General features: G+C 46.4%; 1 protein-coding gene across 1 annotated transcript; it reads right to left on the bottom strand.

The window, feature by feature from the left end:
- Positions 1-263: 263 nt before the first annotated feature.
- OASL (2'-5'-oligoadenylate synthetase like) lies at positions 264-16,942 on the bottom strand. Its single transcript, XM_036276885.1, has 6 exons — positions 16,709-16,942; positions 12,562-12,844; positions 11,676-11,851; positions 5,804-6,045; positions 3,781-3,928; positions 264-1,711 (listed from the first exon to the last, which is right to left on the bottom strand). The coding sequence occupies exons 1-6, from the start codon at positions 16,904-16,906 to the stop codon at positions 1,211-1,213; spliced, it is 1,548 nt and encodes a 515-aa protein (XP_036132778.1). The 5' UTR covers positions 16,907-16,942; the 3' UTR covers positions 264-1,210.
- Positions 16,943-20,025: the final 3,083 nt, after the last annotated feature.

Raw genomic sequence — 20,025 nt, 5'->3', positions numbered from 1 at the left:
AGCGGTACCTGTGCACGACCGCACGTAAGCGCGGCGGAGTGCAGGGCATTGTGGGGATTGTAGTTCTCAGACGCGGGCCACCAATCGCTATTGAATTACCATGGGAGTTTCCTCAAACATAAGGGTTTAGAAATGCTAAAGAGATCAACTTCTCCATCCTCTTTTAAAAAAAATAATGCTCACCAGAGGATATTTTTCCATTTATCTTCAGATAGAATGCGGGTGGTGGGGGAGAAGAGAGAAACACACACCTCCCACCTGACACCGACCAGGGCCCCTCCCAATTGCAACCGGTGTCAGTGCTTGACCAGGATTGAACTGTGTCTCTTGGTCTGCTGGCCAACACTATAACTGCTGAGCCAAACCAGCCAGGGCAACTTCATCCTTTAATTGATGAGGAAAAGGAAACATACAGAAGGGAGAAAATTGCCTAAGGTCACACAGAGGTCAGTGACAGAACCAGGATTAATTCCCAGGGTTTGATTCAATGTAGTTTCAACATCATTCATTTATTCCAGGAATTCCAAAATCTATCTGAGAATCAGAAACAATTTAGAAAACCTGTTAGAATGCAGATTGTTGGGTGTAACCAAAAATGAACAGAATCAGAATATTTTGAGAGGTGAGACTCAAGAATCTATATGTCCTCTAATATACTCATACCTTGCTTCTACTCAGAGTATAATCTGTGGGAAAACAGGCAAAGGGAACGTTTTATAGATGAAAAGAGAGAAGGCCTTAGGTGTGTCCTGATTGAGGTTGGTGGCAAGGAGAAACTGGAGGCAGACTATCTAGAGGTAGGACATCATCCTATGTGATTGTTAGAGCTTATTTGGTTTTCTCTGTTTGGGCCTGAGATGGAAGGTGGGAAGGTGGGGGTTTAGGGGTGAGATTAAGGAAGCTTGGCAGTTATTGACCAAGTCCTGACAATTCTGTGTTGATTGCTGCACGGGTTGTGGACTGGCTTCCCAAAGTGGTGGCTGCAGAGATTGTGGGTCAGAATTCTATTGTTATATATGGTCTGGTCATTTGTATTTAATATCTCACATCCCTCCTCATTCCTCCACTGGAGGGAGGGCTAGGAATTCTTTACAAAGCTGATAAAGACATGGGGAACCCCCCACACACAGCCGAGAGCTGGAGTGAATGATTGATAGGACGAGTCCTGGATCAGATTGCAGAACCACACAGACAAGTTTCCCAGAGGAAACTAGCTGGGTAGAAATAGAAAATCCGTGTCTTTCTTCTTGGAGAGGATGAGGGTGTCGCTGTCCTCAATACCATAGCTCCTAAAAGACGACCAATCCTGCAGGACCTGGCCTCGGAACTGCAGCTGTTGCTGCTTTCTGAGCAGCCCCTGCTTGTCTTCTATCTGGTGCTTCAGGCCCAGGATGAAGCTGTTGGGGTCAATGGCATAGGCGTGGCTCCCACCATCTGGATTCTTCACAAAGACCTGGATCTCGGGGGAGGTGGTCTCCAGCAGACAGATTTGAGTGTTGCAAAAGATCCCGTAATCGGCCAGGGAGCTGCGGCTGCTGAGGAGCTTGCGCTCACCGCTGGGCGTCTGAAAGGACAGACGCTGCAGACCAGAGCAGCCCTGCCTCCGCCGGATCTTCTCTTTAACCTTCCTTATGGGCTCATAAGGGTTCACGATGAGGATCAAATCTGGGTAACCCCACTGCTCCACAGTCACCTGGATGTCTCGTGCCCTCTGCAAGGGAGGGGAGAGAGGTTGAGCCCACATTCCTCTGTCTGACCTGCCCAAGTTCCCTTCACCTGTTTTTCTCAATAGCAGCAACAGCAGCAAACATCCAGGGAGTGCCAACCACTTTCCAGGCCCCATGCTGGACGCCTTTTACACTTTTCTTAAAGCATTTTATTCTCATAGCAGCCCTATGAGGGGTTGGTTCTCCTATTATCCCGTTTTACAGATGATGAAATTGTGGTCAAGAAGGGTGAAGTGATTTACTGACCATCACAGAGGTAATAAGTAGAGCAGGTACTTGAACCTGCTCCAGTGTTTGTTCTTCACCATCAGAGGCCACACTCAAGGGCCCGAGAGTCCCAGATGGCTGAAGAAAAAACCTGGAAGGTGCTGGGAAGGACTGGCCTGCTAGCTGATCCTTTCTATAAGGAATAGAGGCCCAGCATGATCAAGTCTTCTGATTTTTCAAGATTAAAATCTTTGCATGAGCCCTGGCTGGTTTGGCTCAGTGGTTAAAGTGCTGGCCCGTGGACCAATGAGTCATGGGTTTGATTCTGGTCAAGGGCATGTACCTCCATTGCAGTTTGTCCCCAGCCCTGGTTGGGGTCATGCAGGAGGCAACCAGTTGATGTGTCTCTTTCACATCAATGTTTCTCTCTCTCTCTCTCTCTCCCTCCCTCCCTCCCACTCTATCTGAAGATAAATGAAAAAATATCCTCAGGTGAGGATTAAAAAAAAAAGAAGAAGGAAAATATAGTCAAAATATTCAAGAGTTTAAGTATTCACAAATAAAATGTATTTAAAAAAATAAATAAAACCTTTGTGTGATGGTTTGTCTAGTCAGGAAAAATCCAGAGGCATATAATTTTCAGCCCATCTGTGGGTCTCATTTGGCTGGTAGGCTCCAGTTTGTAATCTCTGCACCTTATTAGAGAGCTCTGGTTCTGCTTCTTCCCCTGCTCCAAGCAGGTCCAGCTTTTGTTCCGGCACATACCTCCAGTCCTTTGCCCCTCACCTCCCACCCAGCCCTCTACCTGGATAAAGTGCCCTCTGATCTGAGTGTCTAGATCCCTCTCTGGCTTTTAAGACTCACCTCTGGCCCTATCTTCTTCAAGGAATCATCTCTGGTGACTTCTGAGATAATATTTTGTTTCCATTTCCAGAGCCCCACAAAGACCTGGGTGTAAATCCCACTGCCTCTTAGCAGTGTGACCTTGGTCAGTTAATCTAATCTCTCTGAGCCTCAGTTTCCTCATCTGGAAAATGATGATAAATGAAAATAATAATAATACTTGACATTTATACTTGACAGAATTATCCCCGGACAAGCACTTTGCAAATTGTAAAGTATTATGTGAATAAAGTAGATTATTATGGCCTTTGCCTGTACCATAGGTTTTGCCTCACATTATATTATCTGTTAGTCAGCATTTTTTGTTTTCTGAGTATCTTCTCTGGAAATGCTTTCTAGCAGTTTTTTCCCCCAGAGTTTGGAGCAATGGAAGGTTTATTGATCGAGAAGGCCTAGCTCGAGAACATGAGAGAACTAATCCTCCAGTCCATTTCATGACAACTCAAAATGCAGGTGTCCTCTAGCAGTTTTGTGCAAGTTCGCTTCAGAGACTGTTGCCCCTTTGTCCCCACCCCCACCTGCCCCAAGCCCAGTGCTGGCACAAACAGCTGACTGAATGGACTTGCCTGGGCTCAGCTCATACACGGGATGATTGGGAGCATGGAACTGATTCTCAAGTAGGTAAGGAAAGAAGAAAGGAAAGTAGAACAAGGATTTGAAGATAAGAAATCTGAGACTCAGGGTGGGGCGGGAGAGGTGGAGGGGGCATAGAGGGGATAAATAGTGATGAGAAAAATGAAATAAAATAAGAAACCTGAGGCTCTGAGAGCTGAATAATTTCCCCAAGTTCACAGAGCTGGTGGATGGTACAGCCAGGCCTCAAACTATCTAATTCCAACGCCCTGTTGGCTTCATTGACGCAGAAATAAATAAGTAAACACTATGCATTTGTCTCATTGTGGTGCTTCAAGTACCTGGCAGCAGCCCCAAGAGGAGCAATTACCTTCACATTCCAGCTGGGGACTGGGTTGTTCTTGCTGTCATAGCAACAGTCCTGCTTCAGGCACTGGCAGGCCCTCTGAGCCACTATGTCCCATCTGTACCCTTCCGCCACGTTGTGGGTGGGGTCAGCCGGATCCAGGATGATGGGCCTGCAACACAAGGAGAGGGTGCCCAGGTTCTTTCTGGTTTGGAGGCCCAGAAGCCAGAAAGATGCCTTCCTAGACATCTCTTTAAGGCTCTGAGCACCTGCTATGTCCAGAGCCCTGGATCATTGGTCCAGGAGGACTGAGAAACATTGCTAGAGAGTAACAGGGTACAGCTGATTAGATTCCCAAGAATTCCTCTTGGGGAGAGTTCTCTAGGTGTCCTTCCATCTGAGATGGGAGGGAGCTGGGGTATTTATCTACCAACTTTCACCAGGCTAAGGGACGCAGGTGCTGACAGTTGGAGGCTGCACCAGATTTCATGGCAATGGTAAAGGCCGAGGGCATGTGGATGGACCCCAGCAGCATGTGCTGCAGTCGTGACTATTTATCTGGCATCTACCATGGGCTACATACTCAAGGCCCTTGGCATATATTTTCTCTGACCCTCAAAACAGTCCTGCGTTGTTGGTTTCTGTCCCTCCTGTTTTACAGAGAAGGAACTGAAGCTCACAGAAGTGAGAAAAAGGCAGAGCTGGGATTAAACTTGGGTCTCCGTGATTCTTTCCACTTTTTTTTTTTTAATCCTCACCCGAGGACATTTTTCCATTTTTTGTTCAGATAGAGGAGGAGGGAGAGAGAGGAAGACAGAGAGGGAGAGAAACATTGACATGAAAGGGACACATCGAGTGGCTGCCACCCACATGGCCCAACCAAGGCTGGGGACAAACTGCAACCGAGGTACGTGCCCTTAGCGGGAACCGAACCCGGGTCTCTCCGGACCGCAGGCTGACACTCTAACCGCTAAGCCAAACTGGCCAGGGCCAGGCTCAGTGTTTTTTAAAGAGAGCATGAGAAAGCTGCCCTGGCCGGTTTGGCTCAGCAGTTAGAGCGTCGACCTGCGGTCCGGAGAGACCCGGGTTCGGTTCCCGCTAAGGACACGTACCTCGGTTGCAGTTTGTCCCCAGCCCTGGTTGGGCCGTGTGGGTGGCAGCCACTCGATGTGTCCCTTTCACATGGATCTTTCTCTCTCTCTCTCTCTCTCTTCCTCTCTCTCCCTCCCACTCTAGCTGAACAAAAATTGAAAAAAATGTCCTTGAGTGAGGATAAAAAAAACCAAAAAACACTAAGCCCGGCCAGTGTGGCTCAGTGGTTGAGTGTCAACCCATGCACCAAGAGTTCGCTGGTTTGGTTCCTGGTCATGGCACATGCCCATGTTGCGGGGCCAATTCCCAGGGTGTGTGTCAGTGGGGTGCACGAGGCAGCTGATTGATGTTCTCTCTCATTGATGTTTCTATCTCTCTCTCCCTCTCCCTGCCTCTCTTTCTAAAATCAATAAAGAAATATATAATAAATAAATAAAATAAAATAAACCACTGAAATGCTCTTCTGAGGGTAAGAGGGCTAAGGTAGGGTAAAGCGGTGGCTTAAGGAACAGAAAAAGGCTTAAAGCTGCTAAGACCCCTGGCGATTTTAAACTTTTTTTTTTATCCTCACCCGAGGACATTTTTCCATTTTTTGTTCAGATAGAGTGGGGGAGAGAGAGAGAGAGAGGGAGAAACATTGATGTGAAAGGGACACATCGAGTGGCTGCCTCCCACAGGGCCCAACCAGGGCTGGGGACAAACTGTAACCGAGGTACGTGCCCCTAGCGGGAACCAAACCTGGGTCTCTCTGGACTGCAGGCCGACACTCTAACCGCTGAGCCAAACTGGCCAGGGCCCCCTGGCAATTTTGAAAGGCAGCCAACTTGAGATGTCAACCATCAGCCTTACTACTTAAGAAAGTCCCCCTCCCCCCAAAAAGAGAAACTCAATACCACCATTCCCTCAATTCTCTTTCTTCTCTCTGACATGTGGTTGGCAAGCAGGGGCCCAGTACCTCTCTCTTTGGAGCTGTTTTCTGACAGCATCTTCAATGACTGGGTTCTCGAATGTGTAGTGCCTGGTCCAATAGATACAAAGGGATTCATACTCTTGGAGTAGTTCCATCACAGTGGTGAGGCCTTCATCCAACCTGAAACTCTCATTCTCCTGTGTACCCATTTCCCAGGCATAGATGGTCAGTAGCTCGAGAGCGTAGAGAGGGGGCAGCATGGCTTTGGGGCACCTGGCTTTCACATACTGTTGAAAGAGATGGGAAGAGGGAGAGAGAGAACCCCAAGGTCCTGTGTCAGGATGGCACAGGACCTGAAACTGGAAAATCCAAGTTCTTGTCTTGTAACAGTGGGAATTGTAACCCACCCCACCATTCTTTTGACATTGTTCCTATAAATGCTGACTCTGACTAATATGTAGCTTGTAGATGAACAGCATGTTTGTTTAAGAATCCTAGGAACTAACTTCAGAAGATGCAGACTCTGACCTCCAGTCATCCCAGTTCCAGGAGATTTGATGACCTTATGACATAGAACCAGGAATGACTAGAACCAGGATGACATACACCAGCCCATCATTCGACCAGTTTCGAGATCCTTATCAGAATGGACTGTGCTGGATTGTACATAGTTTTTTTTTTCAACCTCCGCCCCTTGATCTCTTTGTTCTGCTTTCCCTCTTCCTCCTTATAAAAATCTCTGCCTGCACTGAGAAGGGGAGATGGGCTATGTGACAAGAGTACCCCATCTACTTAGGTTTCTGGCACTTGAATAAACTTCTTTCCTTTTCACCAGCATCTGTCTCACAAAGTTTGGGTTTTCATGGTGGCAGCCAGCCAAATTTGAGTTCCGGTTACAGTCTCAGCTTTGCCTTCTACTGGCTGTGTAATCTTGATTTTTTACTTAATTTTTTTTTTCCTTTATTGATTTTAGAGAGAAAGAAAGGGAGAGAGAGATAGAAACATCCATGAGAGAGAATATCAACTGGCTGACTCCTACATGCCCCCCACTGGGGACTGGGCCCACAACCTGGGCATGTGTCCTGACTGGGAATCGAACCGGTGACCTCTTGGTGCTTGGGTCGATGCTCAACCACTGAGCCACATCAGCTAGGCTAAAGACACTTTAAGCTGAATTCAAACTTATTTATTTATTTTTTTATGGAGAGGAAGGGAGAGATAGAAACATTGATGTGAGAGAGAAACATCAATTGCCTGCCTCCTGTACACCCCCTACTGGGGATTGAGCCTGCAACCCGGGCATGTGCCCTGACCGGGAATAGAACCAGGACCTCTCAGTCCATGGGATGACACTCAATCCACTGAGCCACACTGGCCAATCCAAACTTATTTATAAATTAATGAATTTGTTTTTATAATATTTGGTGAATTCACACTTAACATTTAAGACCAAATCTTAACTAATAAAATTTTAATCTTGTTAAGAATTTAAACTCAGCAATACAATTTATTTCCTCCAATATGAGTGATATTTTAGTGGGACTCTAAAAAGTTAGACGATGAATTGTAAGCCTTAGAAAGAATGAGGCCTTTGTTTCTTTTTTTTTTTTTTTTTTTATCCTCACCCGAGGATATTTTTCCATTTTTTGTACAGATAGAGTGGGAGGGAGAGAGAGGAAGGGAGAGAGAGAGAAACATCGACGTGAAGGGACACATCAAGTGGCTGCCACCCGCACGACCAACCAGGGCCGGGGACAAACTGCAACCGAAGTACATGCCCTTAGCGGGAACCGAACCCGGGTCTCTCCGGACCGCAGGCCGACGCTCTAACCGCTGAGCCAAACTGGCCAGGGCGAGGCCTTTGTTTCTTTAAGGATCGTCGATAGACCATTTAATGGTACATAAAAACAAAACAAAACCCAAAGAAAAGGTCTATGTTCCCTCCCAGAGCTGATGTTCACGATGCTCTCATTTCTTCATGTTTAGGATATCTCTGACTCTTCCATGGTTGCTGTTTGGATATGTTTTGACCTTTCTAGGTATGATAAGCATGTGAGAAAATTGCTATTTTCCCACCATGAACAGATACTAACTATAAATCTAGTAATCTTGGAAATTGTTTCTTTGAACACCCATTATATTTTTCATTGCAATAAGGCTTTTCTTCTGCAGCCTGATTTCTTGCAACTGCTCTATTTAATAATTTTTTATTGGAGGTCCCACTGAGGTTGTCCGGGAGATCTATTTCCCAAACCGACTAAACTGTGTTACCTGAGAAATGCCCCCTTGGGCTTTTTACACTTGGATATGCCTCCTTTTCAATTCGAAGGGTCAATCTCGTGTGGCAAGAGGTCTTACTGTTGCTGATATTTCTCTCTTCCCTCCCCAGCTTTATTCTGTTGCTACTTTTGATTCTGGATTAAGTCTGAGTTTTAGTCAAATCTGATTCTAGTTCTTGTTCTTATTTGTAGAGGGCCACTTATGTCTGTGTTGGTGACAACAAGCTGTGAATCTGGTTTTATGGTTTGACCATCTGGTGGTCTCTGCTGGGAAATGAACAATAGGAATTTATTTTCTGTTGGGTGGCAGTCAACAAGAATTTGATTGCATCTTTTATCTTTCTGTCTGTGTGTCTTGAGAATTCTGGTATCTCCTGGTAGCCTCAATATTGTTGTCTTGCATGTTGTTATGAATTTAAATCACTCAAAAATGTGTGTGTGTATATGTATGTGACTCTGGGAAAATAGTCTGTAAGATTAGGAGCTGATAGGTAGATTTTATGCTATGCTACTTTCTGACCCTTAACTAAAGTAGTAAAACCAAAGCCATTAGTTCTTTTTGTCTTTATGTATATAAATGAAAAAGAATGATCTGATTACAATAAAGTCTATCTGTGGGCAGATCCCATTCTCCCAATTCCTCTATGGGAAATCTATGGAGTGTAATTGGGAATAAATTCATGGGTAAATACTCATGTCCTTACCAAAAGGGACTGAGACAGAATTTCACTAGACTCTTTTATTCCAGAAGTAGATGAATTCATAAAAGCAGTTGCTTAACCAAGGTCCAAAAAACGAGAATGAATTACCCTGGTTAATAGTCTATATTTGATGGATATGTAAGAAATTAACTCTTGCCCTGGCTGGTTTGGCCAGTGGTTGGAGTGTTGGCCTTCAGTCCAGAGAGACCTGGGTTCAGTTCCCACTAAGGGCACATACCTCGGTTGTGTTTTGTCCCTGGCCCTGGTTGGGTTGTGCGGGAGGTAGCCACTTGATGTGTCCCTTTAACGTCGTTGTTTCTCTCTCTCTCTCTATCTCTTCCTCTCTCTCTCTCCCACTCTATCTGAACAGAAAATGGAAAAATGTCCTCAGGTGAGGATAAAAAAAAAAAAAAGAAACTCTTTCTTCTTACTGTATCCCACAGTCTCACTAAAGGGCTACATATACTTGTGCAAACTAAGATTATATGTTCTTTGAATGATATATTATTCCAAATGAAACCTCAGAATAAAAAATTCCTTTTTTTTTTAATCCTCACCAGAGGACATTTTTGCATTTATCTTCAAATAGAGCGGAAAGGAGAGAGGGAGGAAGAGAGAGAGAGAAACATTCAATGTGAAAGAGACACCTCGACTGGTTGCCCCCCACATGACCCCAACCGGGGCCGGGGATGAACTGCAACCAAGGTACATGCCCTTAGCGGGAACCAAACCCAGGTCTCTCTGGTCCACAGGCCAAAGCTCTAACCGCCGAGCCAAACCAGCCAGAGCCAGAATAAAACATTTCTATACAAATTCCTACTATAGGTTATAAACTAATAAATCCTCATAGAAACATAGATAAGTATTCTGCAAAAATAATAGCGTATATAAATTGGCCCTGCTTACAAAACTATTGAGAATGATGGTTAAATATTCACAGTGACTTTAAGCTCCTCTTTTCATGACTAGGTAGTATTTACATAAACTCAATAAAAAATTCATCCTCCTTCCTACAAGGATAGAATTAGAGAAACCAATTTATCAATAAATCAATAATAATAAATCAAATTTATAAATAAATTTGTGTTTATGTCAGAAATCTCATCCAAATAAGTATGCTAATCAATCTCACTATTACAAATCAAGGATAAAATAAGATAGACCAAAAAGACAAATATGATATGATTCCACTTATATGAATGAGGAATCTAGAATAGGAAAATTCATAGAGACTAGAATTAGAATGGAGTGGCCAGGGGCTGGGGAAGGGGGGGATGGAGAGTTAGAGTTTAATGGATACACAGTTTCTCTTTGGGGTGATGAAAAAGTTCTGGAAATAGATAACAGTTGTGTTTACACAACATTGTGAATGTAATTGCCACTGAACTGTACAATTAAAATGGCAAAAAATACCCCCAAACAAATAAAAAAGTTAAGTCAAAAGCTCAACTAGCTCTGGCCGGTGTTTCAGTCGGTTGGGCATCTTCCTGAGCACCAAGAGGTGGCCAGTTCCATTCCCATCGGGGCACGTACCTTCATTCCACAGATCATAATCTGCATATTCTTAATTTTATTATTATTTTTTTGTCCTCACCTGAGGACATTTTCCATTTTTTTGTTCAGATAGAGAGGGAGGGAGTGGGAGGAAAAGAAAGGAGAGAGAAACATCGATGTGAAAGGGACACATCGAGTGGCTGCCACCTGCACAACCCAACCAGGGCCAGGGACAAACTGCAACCGAGGTACGTGCCCTTAGTGGGAACCGAATCCAGGTCTCTCTGGACCACAGGCCGACGCTCTAACTGCTGAGCCAAACCGGCCAGGGCTGCATATTCTTAATTTTAATACATCTGTTCTGGCTTCTCAACATAGTTCTTTGTTCCTTGGCTCCAGTATATGAACTGATAAGAACACCAAAATACTACTGAGCCATAAAAGTCAATGAGTATTCATCTGGATTTTTTTTTTTTTATCCTCACCCGAGGATATTTTTCCTTTTTTTTTTTTTTTTGTACAGATAGAGTGGGAGGGAGAGAGAGGAAGGGAGAGAGAGAGAGAAACATCGATGTGAAGGGACACATCTAGTGGCTGCCACCCACACGACCAACCAGGGCCAGGGACAAACTGCAACCGAAGTACGTGCCCCTAGCGGGAACCGAACCCGGGTCTCTCCGGACCACAGGCCGACGCTCTAACCGCTGAGCCAAACTGGCCAGGGCCATCTGGATTTTTTGTGTACATAAACCTGATATAAAACAGAATATAAACTTCATTCTGAATAATCTCTCCAGGAATAAATATACACATCCTGACATATCTTAAAGAGATACACAATTTTCCTTAACATTGTTTTGTTTTTAATTACAGTTGACATTTATTATTATATTAGTTTCAGGTGTCATCTGGATGTTTTGAAATATACGTGGAACCATGCAGACATTATACGTAAAATCTAAAAAGCAATTGCTACGAATATATTCAGCAACTGCTATGAGTATCTTCACTCAGTAATAATCATGATACTCGGGAACTCCACCATTTGGAGAGGGAATTGGTGTGGGTGGAATTAAATGAATCTTTCCTCTTGTTATTTAGTCCTTAATGGGCTGAGATGAATGAGCAGATAGCCCAGTGAAATTGACGTTAGCCAGTCCTCGATTTTGTAAACTGGAGTATGTATGACAAGTACTTGTTTACCAAAATTGTCAATTCCTTATTTTTCTCCTTCCTTCAGTTTTCCCCTCTTCGCCCTCCCCTTCCTCCTCTCTGTCTAGCTTCTTCATAGTTTTACTTACAGTTCAAACGGGCGGCATTTTCTCTCCTGCCGCCTCCATTTTCCCCTGAGGGAGTTTCCTGAGATGACACATCTGGGCTCTGCCTTTTCTTCCCCTCTCTCCTCCATCTCCTCCTCCTGCACCCATCCCGGCAGCCCCTCACCTGCAGGTACCAGTGTTTCACCAGCCGCAGGAGGTTCTTCAGCTTGGTTGGCCGATGTTTCACGAAGTTTCTCTGCAGTTCGCAGAAGGAAGGAGAGAAATTTCCGGCGAAACCGTTGGCTCCAATCAGACTCACGTAGACCCCGGGGTGCAGCTGGGAGTTGGGAACAGAAGGCCCTGGAGTGAGAGGAAGCAAAGGGAGAGGGCAGGGATTTAGGCAGCCTCGGACTGCCAAGTGGCCTGTGCCTGGAGGGCCTGCTAATTCACTGGAGTATTTTTCCAGGAAAACCTGAAACCTCGTAGCCTAAGAGAATAAAGGGAGACTGTGGGTTTTCTAATTCTTAGACCATTCAAGGGCTAGTGTCTGCCCTTGATGTCCTTAACACTTTCCCTTAATGCCTGTTTTGGATCTCTCTCAGATTTGTTTGGACCTCCCATCAGTGCAGGGAAGACCCAGCTCCAGGCAAGAGAGCTGGGCTCTGCAAGTCATTTGCCAAGGGGTGAGCTGTCGCACATCACCAGTGCCTCCTGCCTGCTCATTTGTAATGTGCTTTCCCTTCTCTGCTCCTGTTTCTTACCAGCGTCTTCTGGGCCTGTCTGCCCTCTAACCCTTGTCTCGGGGTGACCTGTGCTAAGTGCTACAGAAGCACCTGAGTTTACTCTTCTAACTCCTCCCCCTCCGTGGGTCTTGACTCCTTTTGCAATCTGTGTGATTCCTTGCGAGATCTGTTTCCCAAGCAGAGCCACGTGACGGCCGGAGTTGGGCAGTCCTGTGCATTGTGGTTGCCAGCCCCCAGCACTTCACGGGTTAGAGGGATGAATGTGGCCAGGAGGGAGAAGGGAGGCCACTGTAGGTCTCTCAGTCAGTAGGCTTCCTCTCCCCTTACCCAGGACCCTGAAGGCAGGCACGATGGTGACAGTGATGGGCTCCGCAGTCTCTCTGGTCTGGATGGTGAAGACAAGAGCATCGGGGACTCCCTGGAACACCCCCAAGACTTCGAGTCCGAGGGCCAGCAGGTCCGGGCTAGTCCACAGCTTTTTCTGTATCAGTCTCAGAACAGCTTGGTGGTGCTTGGCCTCCTCCTGGAAGCTGCGGAAACAGCTCAGAAACACCACCAGCTCCACCTCGGTGTTGCTCCTGAGCACTGTGCCATTCCCAAAGCTGCCCACCTGCAGAACAGAGAGCCCTGTCACCCTGAGGCCACCGTCTACATCAGGCAGTCCCTGCGGCCCTCCACACGTATGACGTTCATCACAACCCTGACAGATGGGTGGGTGGTGCCAATGCCCCCTCTTTACGGGCAAGAAAATAGCTGTCAAGGGGATAAGGCACTTGCCCAGGGTCACACAGTACACAGCCTGACTCCAGAACGCAAGCTTCTTATTACACTGCATCGCTCTGAAACTGTCTTCTCATCTGCGGTTGTCTGTTCCAAGAGAATATGAATGTCTACTCCACAGGGTTGTTTGAGAATTAGGGGTGGGCCTGAATAATTTATGACATTAAAAAAGAGGGCACAGGATTGCCTGGTAGATAAGAGCCGTGAGCTGTGCAATGGGGCAGCCTGACTTTGACCTTGACTCCTGCCTTATTTTCCCTATGTGATCACTCTGAACCCTAAGTCCATAAAATGAGAAAAACAATAGAGCATGAGTCATTGGGTTTCTGGGAGGGTCAGACAAGGGAGTGTGTGCCAAAGTCTTGCCAGGTGCTGGGCACACAGGAAGTCAGCAGTATCTCTCTCTTTCTCCTCTTTATCTGGTTGGCTCACATCATTCTTTCTGCTGCTTCGGATTCACTTTCCCCATCTGAATGGAAGGAGCCCGAGCTGGATGGGCTTTGTAATGTTCTGAGATTCTGGGGTGCTCTCCAACCCCTGCTGCCTCTGGTATACAAAAGCCCCACAACTCTCTGGCCTTCCTTCTTTCTCACTCCGGATCGGGAGGTGGAATTTCTGGGCATGAACAGACCTCAGGTCAGCTACCTCTCCCGGTGGGTGAATCCCTGCAGCTGTCCTGGGCTGAGCACTCGCTGTGTCTGGTACTCCTGAAAGCCCTTTATACGTACAGGACCTTTACCCTCACACCCAGTGACTGATGTGGGCACTAGTATACTTATCTCCAAAATACAGATAAGAAAATGGAGGTAGTGGGGGTTAATCAACTTGCCGTGGGATCCTAGCTAGGAGTCAAGGTCAGTCAGCTGAAGAGTCAGAAAACACGGTGTGGTTCTTTGACCTCTTTCTTCCCAGTGACCCAGGTCTGTGAGCCAGGCCCAGCTTCTGAGAAGGACCCTGCCATCTTCTGTCTTCCTACCCTTTCCATTCTTATTCCCCATCTGCATCGAGACTCAGCGTGCCTGCCTCATGTGACAGGGTTTGGGGATGGTGACCTGTGTGTGGACAAGGGCTACAATCCTCAGAAGGCCTTTCCCAGTGATAACACCCGGGCAGAGAGGAAAGAACATTCTAGAATAGGCTTCATGACCTGCTTCAGTTCAAACCTATTTAAACCCCATTTGTTCGAGGACGAGTGTTCATTCATGTGGACCTGCCCAGCTCACCAGATTTTTAGGGTAGGGGAAGGGTTTAGAGGCCAGACAGTGTTATTTCTCATTGGCCATTGCTTTGTGGGTAGCTCTATGATTTCGTGGTTTCAAGGGCAGAAGTGGATATGGTCTGCAGGTAGACTTTGAGAGCTGGGGAAATGTCATTTCCTGCTGTCAAAACTCATTCCGGCCCTGGCCGGTTTGGCTCAGTGGTTAGAACGTCAGCCTGCGGTACGGAGAGACCCGGGTTCGGTTCCCGCTAAGGGCATGTACCTCGGTTGCAGTTTGTCCCCGGCCCTGGTTGGTCGTGTGGGTGGCAGCCACTCGATGTGTCCCTTTCACGTCGATGTTTCTCTCTCTCTCTCTGTTCCTCTCTCTCCCTCCCACTCTACCTGAACAAAAAATGGAAAAATGTCCTCAGGTGAGGATAAAAAAAAAAAACAACAACAACTCATTCCGTTTGTCGCATCCTCCTATCCGCAGACTCCCCCACTCCATCTGTTGTTTCAGTGTTAAGGTTGTCAGGGGGTGGTCTGGGGGGGGGGTCTGCCTGACTCAGGTTGGTGCCCAGACCAAAAAGATTGCTCAGGCAATCATTTATAATTATGCTTTTTTTTAAAAAAAGAAAGCATTTACCACGTGCTAATCATTTAGCCCACTTCCCCACCTGCTTGATGAGGTGGAGTTGCTGCTGCTGCTGCCCCAGTTACAGAGAGAAGACTGAAGGTTTGATAAGTAAGACGGTAAATCCACAGCCCCACCTATGTCACAGCCAGGAAAGGAAGAAGCCAAGAATCACATGAGGTCTGACGTCAAAATGTGTGGTTTCTCACTTTTAAATCACATGACCTCAAGCTTCCAATGCTAGGGATGAGTACAGAGAAGAGATGGGGACCTGAGCTTTCTTAATCCTTCCCCGAGGTGGCTCCCTGGGGAAAGAGCTAGAGTACTGGGCTTGAAACCAGAATTCGGGGTGTCTTAATTCTAGTTTTGCCTTTGCCACCAGCTTGCTTGTGACTTGCTTGGGACATCGCTCACCCTCTCTACGCACCAGTGTCCTTAATGTTTCAACGAGGGACTGGCTGAGACTGTCGGATTCTCCATGGCCTTTCTAGTTTTGACCCTCTTGAATTTTGATCCTAGCTAGGACAAGAGGTGACATGAGGCAGCTGGAGGAAGGGCCTGGGGGGAAATCTCACTGGGGCACCCTCGGAGCCCTGGCTGTGGAGTCAGATAGAACCCTGGTTCAAATCCCAGATCTACCACTAGCTTTGTGACCTTGGGCAAATCACCTCACCCTTCTATGCTTTCATGGAAAAAACAAAAACAAAAAAAACACCTTTTTCTTATCAAAAAATTAAAACATAGAAACATAGCCCTGGCTGGTTTGGCTCAGTGGTTGAGCATCGGTCCGAGGTCCAGAGTCGCAGGTTCGATTCCTGGTCGAGGGCACATACTTCGGTTGCAGGTTTGATCCCAGCCCTGGTCGGGTCGTGTGGGAGGTAACCAATTGATATGTCTCTCACATAGAAGTTTCTCTCGCTCCCTCCCTCCCTCCCTCCTACTCTATCTGAAAATCAATGGGAAAATATCCTCAGGTAAGGATTTTAAAAATAAATAAAATAAAAAATAAAACATTGAGAATACAGTGAACTCATATATCCAGTCAGTTAGATTCAACAAGTCTAAACTTCTCACCACATTTGCTTTATCTAAGCCAATTAAAGTAAATTACAGACACCAAAAAATTTTGTTCCTAAATACTTTAGCATTTGTGTCCAATGAAAGAATACTTCCCCCATAACCACAAAATTATTACACCTAACAAAATCAACAATGATCCCTTATATAATCTAATATCCAGGTCGTATTAAAATTTCCTCAGCCTTGGTCAGGTAGCTCAGTTTAGAGCATTGTCCCAAGATGTCAAGGTTGTGGGTTTAATCTCCAATCAGAGCACATACAAGAATCAACCAATTAATGCATAAATAAGTAGAACAACAAATCAATATCTCCTCTGTCTCTTTCTCTCTCTCTCCTCTCTCTCTAAAATAAAATAAAAAAAATGTTTTTCCTCAATTGTTTCTTAACTATATTGTATGGATGATCTAGTCACACCAGGAGCCAGTCAAAGACCTTGCTTTTGCATTTGGTTGTTATGAATCTTAAGTCTCTGAGCCTCCATTTTGCTCATCTGAAAAATGGGAAAAGAACAGTACCTACCTCATAGGGTACACAAATTAGAGATATGTTAAGGGGTTAAGATAGTGCACCCAAAGAAGTGAACTATTATTAGCTTCCTTACTGGATTGCTCTGCTCAAGACAGCAGTGTGGTGGGGTGCAGGCAGCGAAGGTGGGATGTCCTGAGATGTTAGCAGCATGAGTTAGGGGTAATGAGGCAAGAGGTCCCCAGCATCCTCAGGGATAAGGATCCCCATGTAGGTTTGCCTGGTTCTGGCCCAGGGATGGAGAAGACCAGTCTCACCTTCACTGTCTTCAGCACCCGAATCTCCTGGTCTAGCCCACGCTCCCCCTGGAAGGTCTCTTCCCTCAGGAACTGCTCCACGGTCCGCACAGCCTCCAGCACCTCTTCCTTCCACTCCCGGCTGGGCTGCAGCCACTGAGCCACGAAGGAGTCCAGTCTGGAGGCAGGGGTGCCATACAGCTCCGGGAACAGTGCCATCTCTGTCTCGAGAGTACCACTGCTAGTCAGATATATAGTCACACTCCCAGCTCCTGGCATACACGCCCTTTAAGGTAGTTCCTCCTCCGTTATCTTCTGGCACCCTGTTCGGATAAAACACCATAGTGGAGAGGAAGCCAGGAGTGACTGGGCTGATCGGGGGCTTCCTTCTTGGGGACCCCTCGCTGTGGCAGAGGCACTGAGGGACACTGAGCTGAGGCTGGAAGGTCTGGGGTCACCTTAACAGGCTTGTCTTCTGGCCAACCTTCTTGCTATTGGTTTCGATTCTCAACTTTTTGAGTTTCCCTTTTATGATGTTTGGAAACTGAAATTGGCTTGAGTTTCATCCTTAGAGGAGGCAACTCTCCAAGTGGGTGAGAGTTGGATGGTATCTGTCAATCCAGTTATGCCCCCTTGTCATTCAAACTGAGGTTCAGAAAAAAAAGGGACTTGTCAAGGCTGGGCTGAACAGTGGGAACTCAAGTCAGACAGGACAGATTTATTTTTTTTTTAGTTTAAATTTTATTTTTCAATTACAGTTTACATTCAATATAATTTTGTTTAGTTTCAGATGTACAGCACAGTAGTTAGATAATCCTACACTCTACAAAGTGATCCCTCTGATATTTCCAGTACCCACCTGGCACGGTACATAGTTATTACAATATAATTGATTGTATTCCCTATGCTGTACTTTATATCCCTATGACTACTTTGTAACTACCAATCTGTACTTCTCAATCCCTTCCTCTGTTCACCCAGTCCCCTAATCCCCCTCCCCTCTGGCAACCATTAGTCTGTTCTCTGTATCTGTGAGTTTTTTTCTGTTTTGTTTGTTCATTTGTACTGTTCTTTGGATTCCACATATAAGTGAAATCATATGGTATTTGTCTTTCTCTGACTTATTTCACTTGATATAATACTCTCTAGGCCCATCCATGCAGTTACAAATGGTAAGATTTCATTCTTTTTTATGGCTGAGTAATATTCCATGTATCACCACTTTTCTTTTTTTTTATCCTCACCCGAGGACATTTTTCCATTTTTTGTTCAGATAGAGCGGGAGGGAGAGAGAGGAAGAGAGAGAGAGAGAAACATCGATGTGAAGGGACACATCGAGTGGCTGCCACCCGCACGACCAACCAGGGCTGGGGACAAACTGCAACCGAGGTACGTGCCCTTAGCGGGAACCGAACCCAGGCCTCTCTGTACCGCAGGCCGACGCTTCAACCGCTGAGCCAAACCGGCCAGGGCCCAGTAGATTCTTTTGACTGCAGATAATTTCCTTATGAATCCTGAGTTTGAATCCTTATGTTGATCCTTTTCGTGATCTTTCTGTCGCTGCAGAAGACCATGGGGAAATAGTCATTCATTCCCAGGTCACACTTCCCTCCTCCTAGTTCACCAGCTGCCTTGGGGAGCCGACTGATTCTGAGATGGGCTTCGAAGAGCTATGTTGCAGTGTGGTGTGAACTTAAAAACACCCAGCGCACGGATCATGTGGGGACATGACTTTTTTCCGATGAGACAAAAGCGTGACTGAGCATGGGAGCAGGTGTCTGATGACCTGTATCAAATCATCCTGGAGGCCACAGTTCCCTGTTCTGTGACATGGGGCCTACTCATTAGTATTATGAGGCTAAATATAATAAAATTCAGATGGAGCCTGAAGAAAAATGACTAGTCCTTTATAAAGGACATATAAGTGTCTGGGAGAATAGGTGAGAAATGAGATAGTAGCTGCCTCCACTGAGGGCACTTGGGTGGCTACAGGGCTGGGAAAGCGAAGGCTACTTTCAGTCTGTACATGGGGTGATGCTTTATAACAGCTCATGGAGAGTGTCTTTCATCATCTGTGATCACATGAGCCCTGTGGGGTGGGCAGAGAAGGGGCTGTGACCTGTATTTCATGGTTCATGGCACTGAAACGTAGAGGCATTCAGTGACTTTCCCAGTGTCACAAATTGATGACAGGTGGACCTAGGGCAGGAATGTAGTTGGTTCCCTGGAGACAGAGATTCCTGAGCCCCTAAGTACTCTAGATCATGTCCTGGATTCCTGAACCATGGGCCACGCTCCCTCCATTCCCCAAATTCTCCTGCCCCAAGGTTTCTGGGGGACACAGGAGGTGTTGAACCAAGAGAAGGGCATATGCCTTACCCAGCTTCTACCCCCACATGCAATTCCAGACGTAAACACTATGATGGTTTCTTTAAAGGAAGTCCCTTGAAGGACCAGAAGGTCCAGTCTGTGTCCCTCCTTCCCCAGAATCTTTACACATCAGCACCTTAAGGTGAAGCTCCGGAGGGTCTGACCAGTGGTCTGGGAGGCTCATGCGGCTGAGAGCCCAGGCCTTTCCAAGCCAACTGTTCACATGTTAGCTCTCTAACACATCAGCTTGGCCTTCAGTGCCAAACCTTGATAAACAGCGCCAACTCGTGAGGAGGGAGCGCTGCTAGGCTGGTGCTTTGGCAGTTTCATGGATGAAGTTGGCACGTTGCACTGTCTACTGACCACTGATGTGAGGTCTGAGCAGACTGGGCTAAGGCCTGGCTGAGAGCAGGTGGTGGCTGCACTGGCCCTGAGGGTGCACCGTCCCTGCTCCTTCCTTCCTCACTGCAGTCAGTGCTCACAAACTCCTCCCCCCTCCCTAGACCCGCAGTGGCAGGGGACAGAGACCCACGTCCTCAGAGAGGGACCCCTCCTTCCCCACAGCCTGTGACCCCACCCCAAGATGCTCTCTGATAATCACCCAGACCCTCCTAACCTCTGTCACCAAACGTTCATTCCCCCTGTCCAGTGGCACGTTCCTTTCTTTGCCACTCTACCAGGCAGCACCAACACCCAGGATCCTGTGCCCGTCAACTACAGACACCCTGCCAGGCAACCCATGTTTCCTTCTTTCTAAGAATCTCTGAGTCTAGATTGCTAACAACTGGTTTCAGATTCCGCCACTAACACTCAGAAGAGCTGACCTGTGGTTCTCCTGTCTGTTGCTGGGGTGGTATCAAGAGTCCCCTGATCCAGTGAAAGCAAGATGGGTGTGTTTCCTCTGTACCTGTTCTCTGGAAATCTGTGTTCGAGGCCGACATTGTTTCTATTTTAAATATTTGGTAGAA

Source organism: Molossus molossus, unplaced genomic scaffold (assembly GCF_014108415.1).
Source record: "Molossus molossus isolate mMolMol1 unplaced genomic scaffold, mMolMol1.p scaffold_m16_p_22, whole genome shotgun sequence".
Lineage (NCBI taxonomy): Eukaryota > Metazoa > Chordata > Mammalia > Chiroptera > Molossidae > Molossus > Molossus molossus.
Note: the sequence above shows the minus strand (reverse complement) of the source record. Positions and strands in the feature narration are given on the sequence as shown.

Coding starts and splice junctions, on each gene's coding strand:
- OASL (XM_036276885.1), bottom strand. CDS start 16,906: ATGGCACTGTTCCCGGAGCTGTATGGCACCCCTGCCTCCAGACTGGAC. Junction 12,845..16,708: donor GGGTGCTGAAGACAGTGAAG/GTGAGACTGGTC, acceptor TCTGTTCTGCAG/GTGGGCAGCTTTGGGAATGG. Junction 3,929..5,803: donor AAACAGCTCCAAAGAGAGAG/GTACTGGGCCCC, acceptor CTTGTGTTGCAG/GCCCATCATCCTGGATCCGG.